We start from the raw sequence: 18,160 nt of genomic DNA, 5'->3' as shown, positions 1-18,160 counted from the left end.
CTCCAAGTAACTGACTAATATCCACCACTGAAATTACTTCATATTTCACCATATTAATTCACCACTAATCCTTTGTATGATTCCTGAATACCGTGCGTCAACAAGCGCTATATAAATACAAACCTTTGTCCTCCTCTATCCTTCTGCTATCATTCCAAATCCAAATAACTGACTAACCTATCCACCACTTAAAATGTACTTGCATGTTTCACTATACTAATTCAACACTAATCCTCTATGGGTCCCGGAGTAGCGTGCTACTCGACGAAAAAGCGCTTCGACGCCTCGTCAGGGGTAGTAAGCACTATATAAATGCAATTACAATACAACGGTAAATATAATAGATTAATATTTTAGTACTCCCCTCCAGTGTCCTCTCAATGAAAATCCATATTTGCCCAGGTCTTCCTCTCTCCTCCATGATTTAGGCTCATACGGGATCAAGATGATTCCTCTATAGCAGCTCTTGTCTGTCCACATGTTATAGTATTTCTGAGAGCATCTCGCTAGATACACTGATTTCTCCAGACTGATGCACTGGTTCAGCCCCTTTTAGACCCTCCCAGGGACTCTGACTCCTTCCAGTGATAGGCGGCCCAGGGTTGTGGAATTCCTGTAGCCCAATGCACTTGCAACAAGTTTTCATGTGCATTTTGTCCTTGGGATAAGTAGGCCTAACCCACTGCAGCAGAAACCCTTTGGCTGCCAGTTTGCAGTACCACATTATAGATCAAGGGAGGGTATTGCCTGCAATTAAGGTGATATTTTTTCCCATATGTTCATGCTGTTCAAACTTATATTCATGGTTCATTAATTGAAAGCCTTTATTATTCGGGTGAGTGCCCTAAGTAAATGTAAGCTCCGACTGCACTACTGACAGTGGTTCCGGTATAAAAATGTGTACACACGTTTTCAAAGTTTAGCAATATGAGGCTATGTATAATTCTCCCAGAATGCTCTCTGGGTTGATGCATATATTTACAGGAGCTTGAAAGCAAGATTGAGGATTCTCCAGACAAGGTGAAGAAAATATATTCCACCTTTCCTCACTCCGCCCACGTAGGGGATGAGGGGGTGGAGGAGACAGAGTACGCCTGGGAGGGTGAAGGGTTGAAGAGTTTTACCGTGCCCTCCCCCAGAACAGTTCATTAAAATCTGGATTAGTATTAAGGTGGGTTCTCCCAGAGACCCGCCCCCCCCCCCCTAAAGTGCTGAGAGGGAGTTTAGATATCCTGGAGCCATATATCAGACACCTGGTGGAGACCTCATTCAGGACTTGTACAGTGCCAGGATGCTGGAAGGAAGCTGTGGTCCTCCCGCTGCCCAAGAAACCTCACATTGGCCCAGATCAACTGGATAATCTTCGCCCCATCTCTCTTCTACCGTACTTCGCCAAGGTTGCAGAGAAAGTGGTAAATATGCATCTGGCGGCGCATATTGGGAAATTCAATCTTCTGCATCCCACTCAGTCTGGATTCCGGGCCTGTTACTCGACGGAATCTGCCTTGCTCTTTTCCACTGAAACCATCACGCAATATGTGGACGCGGGTCAGACGGCGGCCTTAATCCTGTTGGATTTAAGTGCCGCCTATGACCCTGTTGCCCATCACACTCCGGTGCAGTGTCTGAGGGAAGGAGGTGTGTCTGGCAGTGCCCTGTGTTGGATGAAATCTTTTTTGTATGAGCGCAGCTTTCAGGTGAGGCAGGGCTCCCATTATTCGAAAGTCATCAAATTAAGACAGGGGGTGCCGCAGGGATCAACCCTGAGCCCGACACTGTTCAATCTCTACGTGGCTCCATTATCAGAGATTGCTGATGGGTTTGGGATCAGGGTCGTGTCCTATGCCGATGACACGCAGCTGGTGGTCTCCCTTACACAGGCACAGGATACGGTAGCCTCCAATTTCGTGGCATGCCTTCAAGAACTGGCCTCATGGATGGCTAACAACTGCCTGAAGTTAAATCGCAATAAGACCCAGGTGCTTCTGGTGGGGTGAGCCCCGTCGGTGTGGTCATCGGCTTGGTGGCCCCAGAGTTTGGGGACCACCCCTGTCCCCTGCGCTCGGGCAAAGAACCTGGAGGTGTGGTTGGACAAATGGCTCTCCTTGGAGTACCAAACCAGATGGGTGGCAGGCACCTGTTTTGGAGTCCCGAGGGTCCTTCGCAAAACCCTGGATATGCTGCCATTGCAGCCAGGAAGACCACGGTCCATGCCCTGGTGACATCGCGCCTGGATTATGGCAATATTCTATACCTGGGTGCAACGACGAAGTGTATGCTCAGACTCCAATGGGGTGCAGAACGCAGGAGCTCATTTCGTTCTTATACGCCCGAGAAGGGCCTCCTCGAAGGCAGCGCAGGCTGCACTCCACTGGTTGCCGATAAGGGAAAGAGTCCTGTTTAAGGCACTGTGTGTATGCCATCGCATTATTCAGGGGACGGCTCCCTCCTATTTGTCTGAGTTACTCACCCCTTATGCCCCAACGCGCCAACTGGGATCAGGTGGGCGGGTTTGGTGGGTGTTCCCGCTATTAAGAGAGCAAGGGTGGGTGAACGCTCCTTACGCCTGCTGGCTGCCCAGCACTGGAACAGACTCCCCTTGTGTCTCCGGATGGAGGCCCGGGAGGGCATATTCAGGAAAAATTTGAAAAACGAATCTCTTCCCCCGGGATAGCTAGGAGGGGTGAGATTCAGGGTGTGGAAATCTGTGCAGTTGCACCGCAGTGCGGGGACACACTGGCTAAGTGTAATCTTGCGCTTTATAAATGTGCCTATTATTTTTTTTTTATGATTCTTTGTTTTAAAAATAAAATGTTCACTAAAAAAATGAAAACAGGAAAAAAAACATTTTGCTAAAGTACTGTAACATTTCAGGTACCATTTCTTTGCAGCATTGATCTGAAAGAAACAGGTTAGTGTTAGATTCCTTACCTTAGAATATCCCCAGGCGTCAGACTGGATCCGTAAAGTTTTGCGTAACAGTACCCCTGCGTGCCCGTCGTCGGCATCGTTGGTGCCGGGATGACGTCGTCGGAGTGCTTAGACGCCGCCCTCGCACGCTGAAGTCAGTTCTTCTTTTTTCCGCACCAGCAAGCGCAGATCCGGAAAAAGCAGTACTCCTTAGTCACTTTTTGACTAACTTTTTAGATCTTTTTGATCCTGTTTCGAGTCGTAAGACTATCAGTGCCGGTAGGGATGCCCGGGTTCAAGCCCCGAGCCGATTGCAACTGACTAATGTCGGTTACTGACCCCTATCACCGGTGCCTGTATTGCCTTGGGGCAGACCATGCCGACAAGTCGTGCCCCGACTGCCGGGCCTTGACGTCGAAGGCTAGGCGGGAGCGGTCCCGTAAGCGCCTCGAGCTCCGGCGGTCGGCCCCGCGCCGTTCACGGTTCAGGTCGAGGAGGAGGTCGAAGGACCGGTCGCGGGGCCAGTCATCGAAGCTTGGCGAGTCGACACCATTCGTCGGGCTCCAAGTCCTCAGGTAAGAGGCACAAGAAGTCGAAAAGACGTCATCGCTCTTCCGACTCCTCCCCCCTCCCCCCCGACGCGGCCGGGGGTTCAGGTGACACTGCCCACGCGGCTTCGCCGGAGCCGCTGGCGCCGCTGCCAGCTCCATACCCACCGGTCCCTGGGCTGAACACGACGCCAGAGGAGATTGATGCCTTCCTCATGGCCATGAGGTCGCTCTCTCCTCCATCGGGTCCCGCTGTGGCGCCTTCGGGCCCCGCGGCCCGACTGGGAGCCCAAGCGGGTCGGGTGCTTCGGTCCCGGCGCTGTCGGGTGCTTTGGCCCCGGCGCCGTCGACGACTCCGGTCCCGACACCGCAGGGCCCCACCTGATCCGGGTCGCCGCTGGTCGACCTTACGACCCCTCCGCCGGCGCCCACCCCCAGGGTGTCGCCCCCGATGCCGTCCCAGGACGACGTCGTCCCCGGTCCCTCCCTCAGACCGGCTTCGCTCGACGCCACATTAGACGCCGAGAGAAGAGCAATTCTTCTATGATCAGGCCCCATCCTTTGAACCTGACTATCAGGAGATGGGAGGCGAGGAGGATTGGGAGGGGTCTGAGGACTCTCTGGCACGAGAGTGCCAGTCGTTTCAGGACTGGGCAGTGGATCTAGGGGAGGCCAGTGGTTTGGACACTTCGCCCGACACTGGCTTTGTCTCCCCTCCTACCGTAGCTACGGAGGAGGGGGCTGCTTACAGCGTGGTGCTGACCAGGGCGGCCAAGGCCTTGGGTCTTGAGATCCCCGTTGCGGCCGTGAGGACTAACCTCCTCACCGAGGTCCTTAAACCGCAGGCAAGCTCTTCGGAGCCTCTACTGCCGTTTAATGAGGCCCTTACTGATGTTCTGTTGGGCACTTGGTCCAGGCCAGAGGTCCGCCAACTTTTCGGCTGATATCCAGAATTCCCTCATGGACATGCCGTTTGTAGGCCGTCGTCTTTTTGGCGACAAGGCAGACAGTGCGCTTGAGCATTTTCAAGGACTCCAGGGCTACGGCCAAGTCCTTGGGCCTGTCGGGCCAGCGCCAGCAAACTTATGCCTTTCGCTCCTTTCGTGGCCAAGGAAGGGGCGCCCCCTCCCGTCCTGCCAGCCACGGGCCGCAGACTAACATCCATTGTGGTGGCGGACGTGGTCACCGCCGTGGTGGTGCCAGGGGACAGCGGCAAGGCCAGTCCACATCTACCCCCGCAGCATCCGCCTCAAAGCCTTCCTAGTCCGAGCTTTCAGGCCCATTCGACGCCAGTGGGGGGCAGGGTTCACCATCACCTCTTCCACTACCTCTAGCAAATCGTCCGAAGGGGCTACTCCCTCCCCTTTGAGGCGACCCCTCCAGCCATGCGACGGCAGTACCACCGCATGTCGGGGGATCACTTGCAACTTCTGCAAGAGGAAGTTACGGCCCTCTTGGCCGAGGGGGCCATCGACCGCGTTCCTGGGCCAGAAGTAGGGTGTGGTTGTTACTCCCACTACTTTCTGGTTCCCAAGAAGGGCAAAGGGGGCCTACGCCCTATCTTGGACCTGCGGAACGTCAACGGCTTCCTCCCGATGGAGAAGTTCAAGATGCTGACTTTGGCTCATGTCTTAGCTGCCCTAGACCCAGAAGACTGGATGGTAGCGTTGGAGTTGCAGGACGCATATTTTCACATCCCCGCCCTGCCGGCCCACCGGCGTTACCTGCGGTTCACGGTAGACCGCGAGCACTTTCAGTTTACCATGCTCCCCTTCGGCCTTACCAGCGCCCCTCGGGTGTGGCGGTGGTTGCAGCCCATCTGCGCAGATTAGGGGTGTCAGCCTTCCCCTATCTCGACGACTGGTTGTTGAAGGCGGGCTCGCCCCAGACCGTCGTCAACCACCTCCAGACTACGGCCGACCTCTTGCACCTGCTGGGGTTCTCCATCAATATGCCGAAGTCACACCTGTGTCCCTCTCAGAAGCTCCTCTTAATCGTAGTGGTTCTGGGCTCGGCACAGTTTCAGGTTTATCCTCCCGAACAGCGGGTTCAGGATATTCAGGCTCTGATTCCGAACTTTCGGCCCTTATCCCGAGTCTCGGTCAGGTTGATGCTGTGGCTTCTGGGGCTGATGGCCTCCTGCATCCTTCTGGTGCATCACTCCAGGTGGCGGATGCGGGCTCTGCAGTGGGACCTGAAGTTTCAGTGGGCCCAGCATCAGGACAACCTGTCTGACCATGTCCTGATCTCGGAGGGCACTGCGAGATAGTTGTAATGGTGGATCACGGATCGCAATTGGGTCAACGGCAGATCCCTCTCCTACCCCAACCGGAGCATGTAGTAGTGACTGATGCGTCCCTCCTGGGCTGGGGGAGCCACATGGGAGAGACAGTGATCAGAGGCCTCTGGTCTCCGGCGGAGTCCCGGCTCCATATCAACCTTCTGGAGCTGCGGGCGATCCGACTTGCATTGAAGGCATTCCTTCCCTCTGTCCGGGGAAGTGTAGTGCAGGTGTTCACTGACAACACCACCGCCATGTGGTACTGCAACAGACAGGGCGCGGTGGGGTCGTGGACCCTTTGTCGGGAGGCTCTGTGCCTCTGGCAATGGCTGAAACACCAGGGCGTCACCCTGGTGGTTCAACACCTGGCAGGTTCCCTGAACGCCAGGGCGGACGAACTCAGCTGCCGGTGCATGATAGATCACGAATGGCGTCTGAACTCGGACGTGGCGCAAGGCCTCTTTCAACGACGGGGAGAGCCTTGGTTAGATCTATCCGCCACCGAAGAGAACGCGCAATGACATCAGTTCTGCGCGTTGGAATTTCCAAGGCGGCACTCGCTCTGCGACGCTTTTCGTCGCGAGTGGAGCTGTGGTCTATTGTACCCCTTTCCGCCTATACCACTTTTGCCCAGAGTGCTGAAGAAGATCAGGCGCGACCGGACCCAAGTCATCCTTGTGGCTCCGGACTGGACACGAAGATACTGGTATCCCGAGCTACTCAGCATGTCAGTCGATCCCCCGATTCGTCTGCCCCTTCTGTCGCAGCAGCAGGGGACGGTCCTCCACCCGAACCTGTCCAGTCTCCACCTCCATGCGTGGAGATTGAGCGGCGACAGTTGAGGCCATTTGACTTGCCTCCTGAGGTCTGTGATGTGATTCTGGCAGCCAGGCGTCCCTCCACAAAATCGGTATACGCCTGCAGGTGGAACAAATTTGTGGCATGGGTCACAGCGAAGGCTGTGGATCCCCTTTCTGCCCCCCTTTCAGGGGTTCTCCTCTTTCTTCTTTCTCTTACCCAGCAGGGCTCTGCTCTGGGCACTATCAAGGGCTACCTCTCTGCCATTTCAGCCTTTTTAAAGCTACCTGATCAGCCTTCTCTTTATAAGTCCCCTGTTGTAAATAGATTCTTGAAGGGCATCACTCACATGTTTCCTCCTGTTCCATTTGTGATGCCTCAGTGGGACTTGAACCTTGTTCTTACCTATTTGAGGTGCGCTCCTTTTGAGCAACTTCACAATTGCCCTCTTCGTCTTCTCACTCTTAAGACTGCCTTCCTGGTTGCCATCACCTCTGCCAGGAGAGTGAGTGAGCTCCAGGCTCTTTCTTCCAAACCTCCTTTCCTTTCTGTCCATCCGGACAAAGTTGTTTTGAGAACGCGTCCCTCTTTCCTGCCCAAGCAAGTCACAGCCTTCCACATCGGACAGTCCATCACCTTGCCCACCTTCTTTCCGCCTCCGCATCCCTCGAAGGAGGAAGAGAGGCTCCACCAGCTGGACCCAAAATGTGCGCTCTCATTCTATCTGGACCGCACACGCCAGTTCCGGGTGGACGACCAGCTCTTTGTTGGTTACGTGGGCGCTAAGAAGGGACGGGCGGTGCACAAACGGACCATCTCTCGGTGGGTCGTGTTGTGTATCAAGGTATGCTACTCTTTGGCTTAAAAGGAGCCTCCTGTTGGGCCGAGGGCCCATTCCACTCGGGCCACGGCGGCTACTACTGCTTTGGGTCGGGGAGTCCCCTTGCAGGACATCTGTCAGGCAGCTATGTGGGCCTGGCTGCACACGTTCACTAGACACTACTGCCTGGCAGCCAAGTCCGGAGAGATGGCTTTTTCTGCCGTTCTGTTCTCCAGGACTTTCTGGTGTGATCATTGGTTCGCAGACCCACCACCGGTGTTGGTATTGCTGGGGTATCTATTCTAAGGTAAGGAATCTAACACTAACCTGTTTCTTTCAGATGCACCAGTTACTTACCTTGGTAACGATATATCTGTAAGAAACAGTAGTTAGTGTTAGATTCCTTACCGCCCCACCCATCCTCCCCGTTCTGCGAACCGATATTTAGGGTTAAGGTTCTTCCCTTTCAGGTCCCTAGTTTCATGGCACCAGTGTTGGTTTTTATCATGGCTCTGCGTTTCTGGAGCGGAAAAGCTGTGTATAAGAACTGACATCCACGTGCGAGGGCAGCGTCTAAGTACTCCGACGACGTCATCCCGGCGCCGACGACGGACGTGGAGCCGCAGACGACGCCTACTGACGCGCAGGGGTACTGCTACGCAAAACTTTCCGGATCCAGTCTGACGCCTGGGGATATTCTAAGGTAAGGAATCTAACACTAACTACTGTTTCTTACAGATATATTGTTACCGAAGGTAAGTAACTTGTGCTTTAGTAATGTGTTGATGCATACTATTATTTCCCAAAAATATTCATAATGGAAAATCAGTGTAACCAGTTTCAATAAGATAATGGGAAACAAAAATAAAAATACATTGGCAAAGCCAGTGGGTCTGAAATGGTCTGTCAGCTTTTTAGTTTTGTCAGTATGTGACTTGTTTTGGCATGGTTTTTGTAAAACCTTATTGGTATGGGAGCTGCCGGACCCTCGCCATTATAACAAATATTAGCAAAATCAAAAGTAGTTTTTTGGTCTTAAAAAGCACACACTACCACAGTAGTTACTGGCACTGAAAAGAACTACTTTGTGTGCCGATATGCTACTTGTGAAAGAGCAGAATGCTTTCACACACTGTGAAGCCAGCCGATAGAGAGAGACATACAGAACTTTAATAAACACAAATGGTCAGGGTCAATGCCAGATGAAAACAGGGGCCCAATTATTAAAGAAAGTCTCAAAAGTGCACCAATCGTAAATGTCCTTGCATTAAGTGCAGCTGTACGGCTTTAATGAATTCCCAAGAATTTACAGAAGTAGGACAAGAAATAGTACTCCTAGAATATACTTGTGAACTGCATTTTAGCATGAGCAAGTATGCATGTGTAGATTTGCTCATGCGAAAATCTGAGTGTTTGCAAGTTCATTTTGCCTCCAATAACTTTTTTCCCCAACTCTAGAAGAAGGTTTACGTCTGCCATTGTCAGGAGTAAATTTCCAACATTTCTCAGTATGGGAAAAGATTAGAGAAAAGTTGTTGAAAACCCTTAAAACATGCAAGTTAGTATGTTTGCTCATACTCAAAATGGCATTAATAACCTGGACCTATTGCTTACAGCTACCTTCAGCCCGAGTATGTAGATCTGCTGAAACGTGGCAACATAAGGGAATTGCAAGTATTCAAACACTACTATGGTAGGAGCCCTGGCATAATCAGTGGCTATATCGGAGCTCTTCTATAATGAGATTGCTGTAAAGGGGCAAGTGGTTTTTGTTACAGGATGTTAGATCTGGCATTTCTTGGCGTGATTACCCCTGACTTTTTGCCTCTACCTCCTCTATTTTTGATGCTGTGATGGATTTCGTTTTACTGGCTTAGATGCTTTGGGCACTTTGCCACTGCTGATCAGTGTCAAAATGTGCAAGTGCTCCCTATATAAAGTGGAATGGTAATTGGTTGTCCATGATTGGTATGTTTGCCTTACTAGTAAAGACCCTAGTAAAGAGTAGTATGTGTGCCAGGGATGGTAATGCAAATGCTACTAGTGGCCCTGCAGCCCTAATTGTGCCTCCCACACAAGTAGCCCTACAGAGAGAACTCGGGCCTGCAACTGCAGTGCTTGTGTGCAGTTTGTTAAACTGCCTTGTTGTCCTGACCAGTGCACCCACTTGCCAGGCCTTACCCTTCCCTTTTTATGCACATCAGACATCCCTATGGTAGGCCCAAGGTGCCCCTGGGCAGGGTGCAGTGTATGTGAAAGGTAAGACATGTACTGAGGTGTGTAATGTGTCCTCCTGACAGTGAAATACTTGCCATTTCGTTTTTCACTGTTGCAAGGCCATATTGCCCATAGGACAGAATGGGGAAGGCTGTGTATTATGTTTCCAGGTTATCTTCCCATAGGCTTAAGATGGTGAGGTGAAGTTTAGTGTGACTGAACTCACAATTTTATAACACATCTTTTTGTGAAGGTGGTTTTTGCATTATGTGCTTAGAAACCACACTTTTAGAAGTGGCTTTTTTTTGTGTTCTAACAATTCTGTGTGTCTCAGCCTGCTTGTGGATTGACTGTCTGGATTTGAAAGCGATAGGATCTAGGGAATGTCTTGATCCAGGGGAGGAGGTGAGACAGCAACAGGCTGACCTGCATCTGGAGTGTAGGGGGGAGGAGTAGCCCCTGAAGGTGAAGAGGCCTGGGCTGCTGCCATAAAACAATGGCTCCATCCCCTGCTGAGTGATTAAGGATCCAGACCCCCACTACCAAAGGAAGAAGGGGTCACTGGCAGGGAGACACCCAGAACTGGTTTGAAGAGGGGCCAGTGCCCCCCTGAACACAAAGACTTCAAAGACATTTAGGGGTAGAACTAGGAGAGCTGAAACCCCTGAACGTTGGAACTGATCAAGACTGAAATGAATTGAAACTACTTCGTGGTCTACAGGAACCTCTGCCAAGGAAGAAACAGCTGTAGAGACTGAAGGAAAGGACTGACCCTTGCTGTGTGTTCTGGGACTGGCCTGCAGTTTGCTGATTTAAACCAAGGAGAGACTAAGGGACTATGCTGTGTCCCCCTGCTTGAAAGGACTTTGCTGTGTGTTGTGTCCTGAATTAATTTGTCCCCAAGGACCCGAGGAGAGCTGGCTCCCTGTTGTGGAAACTCAGGAACATAAAAGTTTCCAGAAGTGTCTCAGCGACGCTGTGTGCGTGTGCTTTTTGCAGCCTGAGACCTTCTTAAGAACTGCCCATGATCGTGTGCACCCGGAATCCAAGTGAGTCTCAGCGATGCTGTGTGCGTGTGCTTTGTGCAGCCTGAGACCTACGTGAGGATTGTCCTGTGATCGTGTGCACCCGGAGTCCAAGGGAGTCTCCGCGACGCTGTGTGCATGTGCTTCGTGCAGCCTGAGACCTTCGTGAGAAATTGCCCCATGACCGTGTGTCCCGGAGCTGTCGTGTTCTCTGAGTTGATCGACAGCGTGACCAGAAGTGCTGCGATCGTCATTGCCATCAGCCCAGAATCCCCAGAGGACCTGTGGGAATTCACTGCTGCCGGCCCAAGCCTGCCTTTTCCAATGAGTGAACTCGAACCATCACGTCTGGGGTCCGTGTTCCAATGCCCAAGAACAACGAAGTCGCACCGGAGGCCCAAGCCGCGAGGAGAGGAGAGTGAGATCGCACCCCCCAAGTAACGCTCAGCGAGTATGCTTGTGTCGCCACCTGGGGTGGGGCGTGGTCTCAGAGCGACCCGCTCTGCCTTTCCCATCTTTGCAGCATGAGCCTCTCTTCAAGTTAGTATCGCGGCCCGTACTTGCCGAGGAGTGGCAGTACCGGGGCCGGAGTGTGCAGCTGCACTTTGTTTAACACCATACCCATGGTGGGGGCATATTTTGGTAGTAGCTGACCGCGAGACCGTACGAGTGGCATAGTTCAGAGCACTGTGATCGGTGCCGGAGTACATTACGCATTGCATTATTTTTTCATTACGAACTGCCTGATTGTTGCATTACGCATTGCGTTATTTTTGCATTATGAACTGCCTGATTGTTGCATTATTTTTGCATTACGAACTGCCTGATTGTTGCATTACACATTGCATTATGTTTGCATTACGAACTGCCTAATTGTTGCATTACGCATTGCATTATTTTTTTATAACAAACTGCCTGATTGTTGCAATACGCATTGCGTTATTTTTGCATTATGAACTGTCTGATTGTTGCATTATTTTTGCATAGGAACTGCCTGATTGTTGCATTACGCATTGCATTATGTTTGCATTACGAACTGCCTAATTGTTGCATTACGCATTGCATTATTTTCGCATTACAAACTGCCTGATTGTTGCATTACGCATTGCATTATTTTTGCATAACAAATTGCCTGATTGTTGCATTGCATTATTTTGGCATTACACACTGCCTGATAGTTGCATAATGAACTGCATTATTTTTATATTACTATGTGTCTGATTCTTGCATTACGAACTGCATAGCATTGCATTAGGACTGCATTGGATCATTGAGAATTGCTCAATAATACTGCAACAACCTACCAGGGCTTGCGCTGGCCTAATAACCAGCAAAGTGAAATATTACAAATACGCATACGTTGGATTTTTATTGTGTGGTCTCATTTGTATAATAAACATATAGGGCCATATGTAGGAAGCCTAATTGTGATCTCAAATGCTGAAATTCTCAGAATTTCAGTATTTGCGGTCGCAATTTGGGCAGTGTGCTATGTAGCACAGAAAAACCCACACGCAAAATAAGGAATTGCAAAATTTGCGATTCCTTATTTTGCAAATGCATTTAAGGAATTGCAAACTGCGATTCCTTAAATGCAATGTAGGAAGCACCCAAGTTGTGCGATTTTTGCTATAGGAATCTCAAATTACCACCAACTTCAGGTTGGTGGTAATTTGCGATTTCTTCGAAAAATGCACTTTTTGGCATTTTTCAAAGTGCCATGTGGGTCACATACATGCCCTTAGGGCATGTATGTACGCCACATGTGCACACATGTTAATTTCAGGGGTGCAACAGGTTGTCCTATTGACACCCTTTCAACCCTGAAATTGCATTTTCAATTTGCAATTCTCTAATTGAGAATCTCATTCATTCTTATCGGCATTCTAACCCATAGGAATGAACAAGAAGGTATTCCTTATTTGCGAATCTCAATTTGTGATTCGCAAATAAGGAATAAGTGGGATTCGCAAAAAATGTGCTAATCCTACCTACATTGGGTTTTGCGATTCTCTAATTGCGATTACCTAAAAATCGCGATTTGAGAATCGCAAAACACGAATTACCTACATATGGCCCATTGTTGTTTTTATGAAACTTGTGTGGAGTCCATTTGTGGTGTTACCATTGGGTTACTGAGGGCGTGGTTGCAAATACTTTACACATTTACCTTGGAGATAAGCCTGGCTGCTTGTGCCAAGCTACCGAGGGGGTGAGCTGGGGCTATCTAAGAAAGTGTCCTTCCTTTCCTTTACTTAGAAGCAAGGCTCTCTATTTGGACTAAGGTACCTACCTCAGCCAACTAGAGACTCCCAGTTCTAACACAGGGCAATTAGATTTATGAAACAACCTGCCCCATGGACAAGTAGATATTTTACTAAATTCCACCCCCCCTGTATGAGGCGAGACAGTTACCCTGCGTGGCTTTGCATGACCTCATAGATATGGAGTAAGACAAAACAGCGTAAGTCTCTGAGTTGCCTTACTCCATATCAAGTCGGTGTTCCATAGGTGTTGCGGTGGGTGTTCCCACACAACGCCCATGGATTTTGACACTGCCCCAGAATTACAAAACCATGTAAATCTGGGGCAGTGCCAAAACTTCACACATCCCCCACAGCAGGCGTAACGAGGAGAAATTTTTTCATTTCCCTTCGTTTTTGCTCTTTCCATGTGTGCTGCATTCTGCTGCACACATAGAAAGAGGAAAACCCCTCTCAGGATTGCTTTTGTGCAGGAAGGTGCCCCTTCCTGCACAAAAACCATCCTGCCTATGTTGGCGCTAGGCAGCAATTTGTGTGCCAACATAGGAGGAAAAGGACAAGAATGCACCATATTTCATAAATAAGGTGCATTCCTGCACTTTCACATTGGCGTAGGGCAGCGCAGCAAGACCACCTGTGGCGCTACCCTACGGAAATGCCTCATAAATGAGGCACTTTGTTTTTTGCCCCACATTTGACCGCGCCCCAACCACTGACCTTTTGTTTGCTAACCACTGTTTAATTTATTTCCACAATGTATAAATGATTTGCTGTGGGAATTGGGGGCGTTTATGGCTGTCGATAGTTGGCAATGATGAGGAGGCCCAAGTTCTAGAATTTTTTGTCAGGAAGGGGTCCTTACGCCTAAAGGTTTTTGACAGAGGGGTCTCTGCATCAAAAAGTTTGAAGTCCTCTGACTTAGGGAAGGAATCTAAAGATGTCTTCTAGATTTCAAACTTTGTTCTGGAAGTTTAGGACTATTGAAAGGTTGTGTTTGGAGGCCGTTCTCGGGTATCTGGTCGGGCACTTTGGACTGAACAAAAATGTGAATGGTAAGCTTAGTGACCCAGGCAAAGGCTATTTTTTAGTTCAATTCGTTGTTTGACAAGCAGCCAATTGGAGTGAAGTTTAGGTAGGAGGGATCAGAAATGGCAAAAATATGTGTTTTAAACACATGTTTTGCCATTTTGTCAAGTCGGAGGTGACAAGAAATGTTCCGCACCTAGTATCACCTGACCTTGCTACCCACGGGATTACCTTCTCGGTGTAGCACAGTGCAGTCACTGTTATATTGAAATCGATTCGTTTAATGCTGCTGCAGGGTCACCAGGCTTATGTCATCCCCAATATGTATAATTAAAAGGCAGAAGCAGTCGACTTGTTCACATTTGATCCATTGACTCTTTATAACAAAATACACTGCCATAACCAGTTGTCAAATATGTGTACTGTATTTTGAATCAAGTTAGACTTCATGTTCTCAAATAATGATCTGAAAGTGTGAATCCAGTTAAAAAAAGATGCTTAATCATTTGAGAGACAGGAAATGCGCTTGTTTCTTTCTAGTCTCAAACAGTTATAGTTTTATCTCCTGTACTAAAATGTCAGTGTACCTCACAAACCCAGCACGGCTGTAAAGTAAATGTTCTTTTTTAATGAGTGTTTACTTATGACGGCCTGGAGGGTGACTGGCATAATTGCAGCGCATTGTCCGGGACAGAAGGAACCACGCTCTGCACACAATGAGCCCTGTTACTGCTAAACCTTGATACAAATGACGTGGGTGGAATAAGGCAGCCTGTTACTTAAAGTTTATGCGTGAGTCATGAAGCGCGGTACGAGCCACAGTTTATTAATTTCACCCACATTTTCATCTTTTTCAGCTCCATGTTCATGCATGTCTTTTAACCCGGAAACCAGAAGGCTGTCCGTAGGCCTAGACAATGGTACAATCTCTGTAAGTACAGAATTCCTGTTCAAATGCTTTCTGTTCCGAGTGCTGATTTTGTTTGTGAAAAGCAATGCAATGTGAGTGCGTGGCTGTTCATAACACGCACCCACCCATCCGTTCTGCTTTGTGTACATTTTTAGGCGGAAAGCAGAAACGACGAGGCTAACAGTCCTCTAATGTGTCCACTTTGATGATTTCACAGTTTTTAAGCCTGACGGTTTACTGATAAATGCCACACAGTTTGTTGTTTACCTTCCATCAAATGGTTTCTCCCTTGACCTTACACCAGAGAGGGGCCTTATTCCAGTTTAACACAATACATTTTGACGGTGAACGATGGGTTTGACAGCAAAAGGTAGACAATAAATCATTAAACGAACAGACCAAACTAACACTGACCGTAAATGAGATGATGAGTTAAACACTTATTGTGTTTTAGTTTAGAGCAGACGTGCTCCCAAATATTATTCTGGTTTTGGAAACCACAGATGGGATTGTGATACCGTATGTTGGCGGTCGAAGCCCATATTGTACCCAAATGCTGGATTTCTGTACCATGAAACGCCGCAACTGGTAGCGATGAGGTCTCTTTAGCTTCCTTGTTTCCGCATAATATAATTCGGGTGCCAAATATTGGCTCATTGCAACCGAGGTTAGTTTCACATGCATATTCCGAGCGCAACCATAATTATTCAGAATATACATTGGTGCATTTCGCCTGTTACTCCTCATAATGATCTTTGTGGCTTTGAATCTCAGCACAACTTGTGTATTTCTTTAAGTGATCCTTGCTAATATTCAACACTTTCAAATGTTTTAAAGGTCACAAAACCATTGTTCGTATTTCATCTTTTGAAGATGAAGGGAGCTAAAACATGGGCATTTTGCAGAGTCGGCAAATGACAGCTCAAACTTTAATTTGTTTCCACTAGCCACAACATGCTGCCAATCTTTGATACGGTGCACTTAAGTGCCTTGGGTGATATTTTATTCTAACATGTTGTTGATTGCCCACTAGTGATAACTGCAGCCACAATCCACACCTGTTTTTTCCATTCTGATCATTGTTGCAGTTCTTGATTGCACCGTGATGGTATGCCCCCTTGAGTTGATTCATGTAGTCTCCAATACGAAGGCCTACTTAAATTTACAACTCCCTATGGTTCTCCCTAATCAAAATCTGGTTGTGGACCGAAAGCTCTGGGAGTTTATCACCTCCAATCGACAAGCCGGTGGATACACACATAGGCCATCAATCTAGTGATTATTCTGCATGTTCTTTGCTGCATTACCACGATTACAAGTAGAAATGAGAAGAGGGAGCCAAGGGAGAAAGGGGACTGTGGAAAACAAGAGACTGCTCCTGCTCTTCCAGTCTTGTTGTAGCCAACTTTACTTTTCTTCAGCGTGGTTTGTTAGATTCAAATAATAACAATAATAATTGAATCACTTCTTAAGATATATTATATCGCAAGGTAAAAGGAATTTCACCTGCCTTACTATCAGATTCCACTAAGTTGAAGGTATATTTACCATGTTTACATTACAATACATTTTAGTCCTTGGTACATGCGCTGAAAGTTTTTTTTTTTTTTTCGCTTGACCAAGGAAAGTAGAATTTTGAATTGCTATGTCTTGTCCCAAAAGTCTCCGTTAGCTGCACTAACACCTTTGAACCGAATTGAATGACTGGAAATGGGGAAATGATAAATCTTTGAGGAGATGCAAGTCTGAACTGGAAGCTCTGCTGAAGTGCAGGATGTTTCTTTACTTAAGTTAAGCATTTAACAGTGTTGTACTGCATACCCAGCAGTTTTCAGTGGATTTTTCCGGTTGCCATTTTGGTTATCTTGAGCACCCATCCCTTTCACAGCCATTCCCATGCCTCTGCAGTCAGATTTCTGCAATCTTTCTAAAAAAAAAAACACCACCTAAATCTTTATCTTTATTTATGTTTGAGATTATACAGACCTCATTATCACTTCTGTTCTCAGCTTCTTGACCTCTATTCCTGGACACCACCTTTCGTTTCTCTCTGAAAGTATGCACCCTTTATATGACTTATTTAATTTTTGTTCATCAGCTGTATAATACATTTTGCTCTATTTTCACCCAATTATTTTTAGTTGTTTTTAGAAGTCAATTATTAGTGCTTAGGCGCGAAAAACCAGGTTCACAAAAGAAATAAATGGTTAACAAGGAATGTCAGGCGTGTTTGTTCATATGATCTGAGATTGTTATGCTCGCTGTCAAGGCATGTTTTGTAAATTGCTTTTCTTTGTGCTCCTTGCAATAACGCAGTCTTCTGCTAGTGGTAGAAAAAGCTGCTAGTTTATTCCTTTTAGATCAGTGGTTCCCAAACTTTTGACTCCAGAGGACCCCCATTGAGTCACCACTGGATGCCAGGGACCCCCAAGCAATTTGTATGAGTTAAATTTCAAATATTAAAACAGTAATTAAAAAAAAAACACGTGTGCGCACAAACCAAATACTCAAAGTACTGAGGATTTAGGGGCCAGATGTACAACCATTTCATTTAGCGCCTCGCAATTGGCGACACATTGCGAGTCGCTTAATGAAATGTACAACAGTGTGTTTAACACTATTTGGGATTCCCAATGGGGGTCGCATATGGCAAGGCTCAATAATATTAATGAGCCTCTCGCAATTTGCCAGCCCATTGGGAATGCCAGTCCTCCCAGGGATGGGGGCCTGCTAGGCTCAGCAGACCACCATGTCTGGGACTGCTTTTAAATAATGCAGTTTTCTTTTTAAACATGCAGCCCATTTTCCATGCATTTAAAAAAAATAGAAAATGAAACGTTTTTGTTTCATTTTTTAAGGGCAGGGAGTGGCCCGCCTGCTCTTAAAAAAATAATTTTGCATACATTTGCTAAGGGAAGGGGGTCCAACCCGTTTGCGCATACAAAAACGGGTCGTACAGCTGGCCCTTAGTATTTTATTTTGAAGGAATAGCCCCACTGTCACATGTATTTCATTTGTTTTATAGCATCTCTCATACCATTGTAGGATGTCAGAACACTTTAAATCACACATTTATAGAGACAATGAATCATATATGTAAATCAGTGTATAGAAAATGTTACATAATGTAAAGGGGACTACAAGGTGTAGTATTCACATGTCATTCATACTGGTAAGCATTTTTAAATAGTGCTTGGTCTGGAAAAGTACAAACTCAGGATTCAGAACATAACACAGTGACTAGCACGGACGTTAGCATTAAAAATGTATCTCCACCCAAATAAATCTTTTTAGCAGCATCAGGACAATGAATGACTGTGGAAAAGCATAAGTTACTAACTGGTACCATGCAGTTTGCAAG

At 47.8% G+C, this 18,160-nt stretch overlaps 1 protein-coding gene across 1 annotated transcript in view; it reads left to right on the top strand.

Moving 5' to 3' along the window:
• The window catches only part of WDFY2 (WD repeat and FYVE domain containing 2), a 421,169-nt gene that overhangs the window by 105,058 nt on the left and 297,951 nt on the right, over positions 1-18,160 (top strand). The window contains exon 3 of the mRNA XM_078657271.1: positions 14,747-14,820. Coding sequence (XP_078513397.1) covers positions 14,747-14,820 — 74 coding nt within the window. The remainder of the gene's footprint in view (positions 1-14,746; positions 14,821-18,160) is intronic.

This window comes from Lissotriton helveticus, chromosome 8, assembly GCF_964261635.1.
Source record: "Lissotriton helveticus chromosome 8, aLisHel1.1, whole genome shotgun sequence".
Classification (NCBI taxonomy): Eukaryota; Metazoa; Chordata; class Amphibia; order Caudata; family Salamandridae; genus Lissotriton; species Lissotriton helveticus.
The sequence above is the reverse complement of the archived record's forward strand: the minus strand, read 5'-3'. Positions and strand labels throughout refer to the sequence as shown.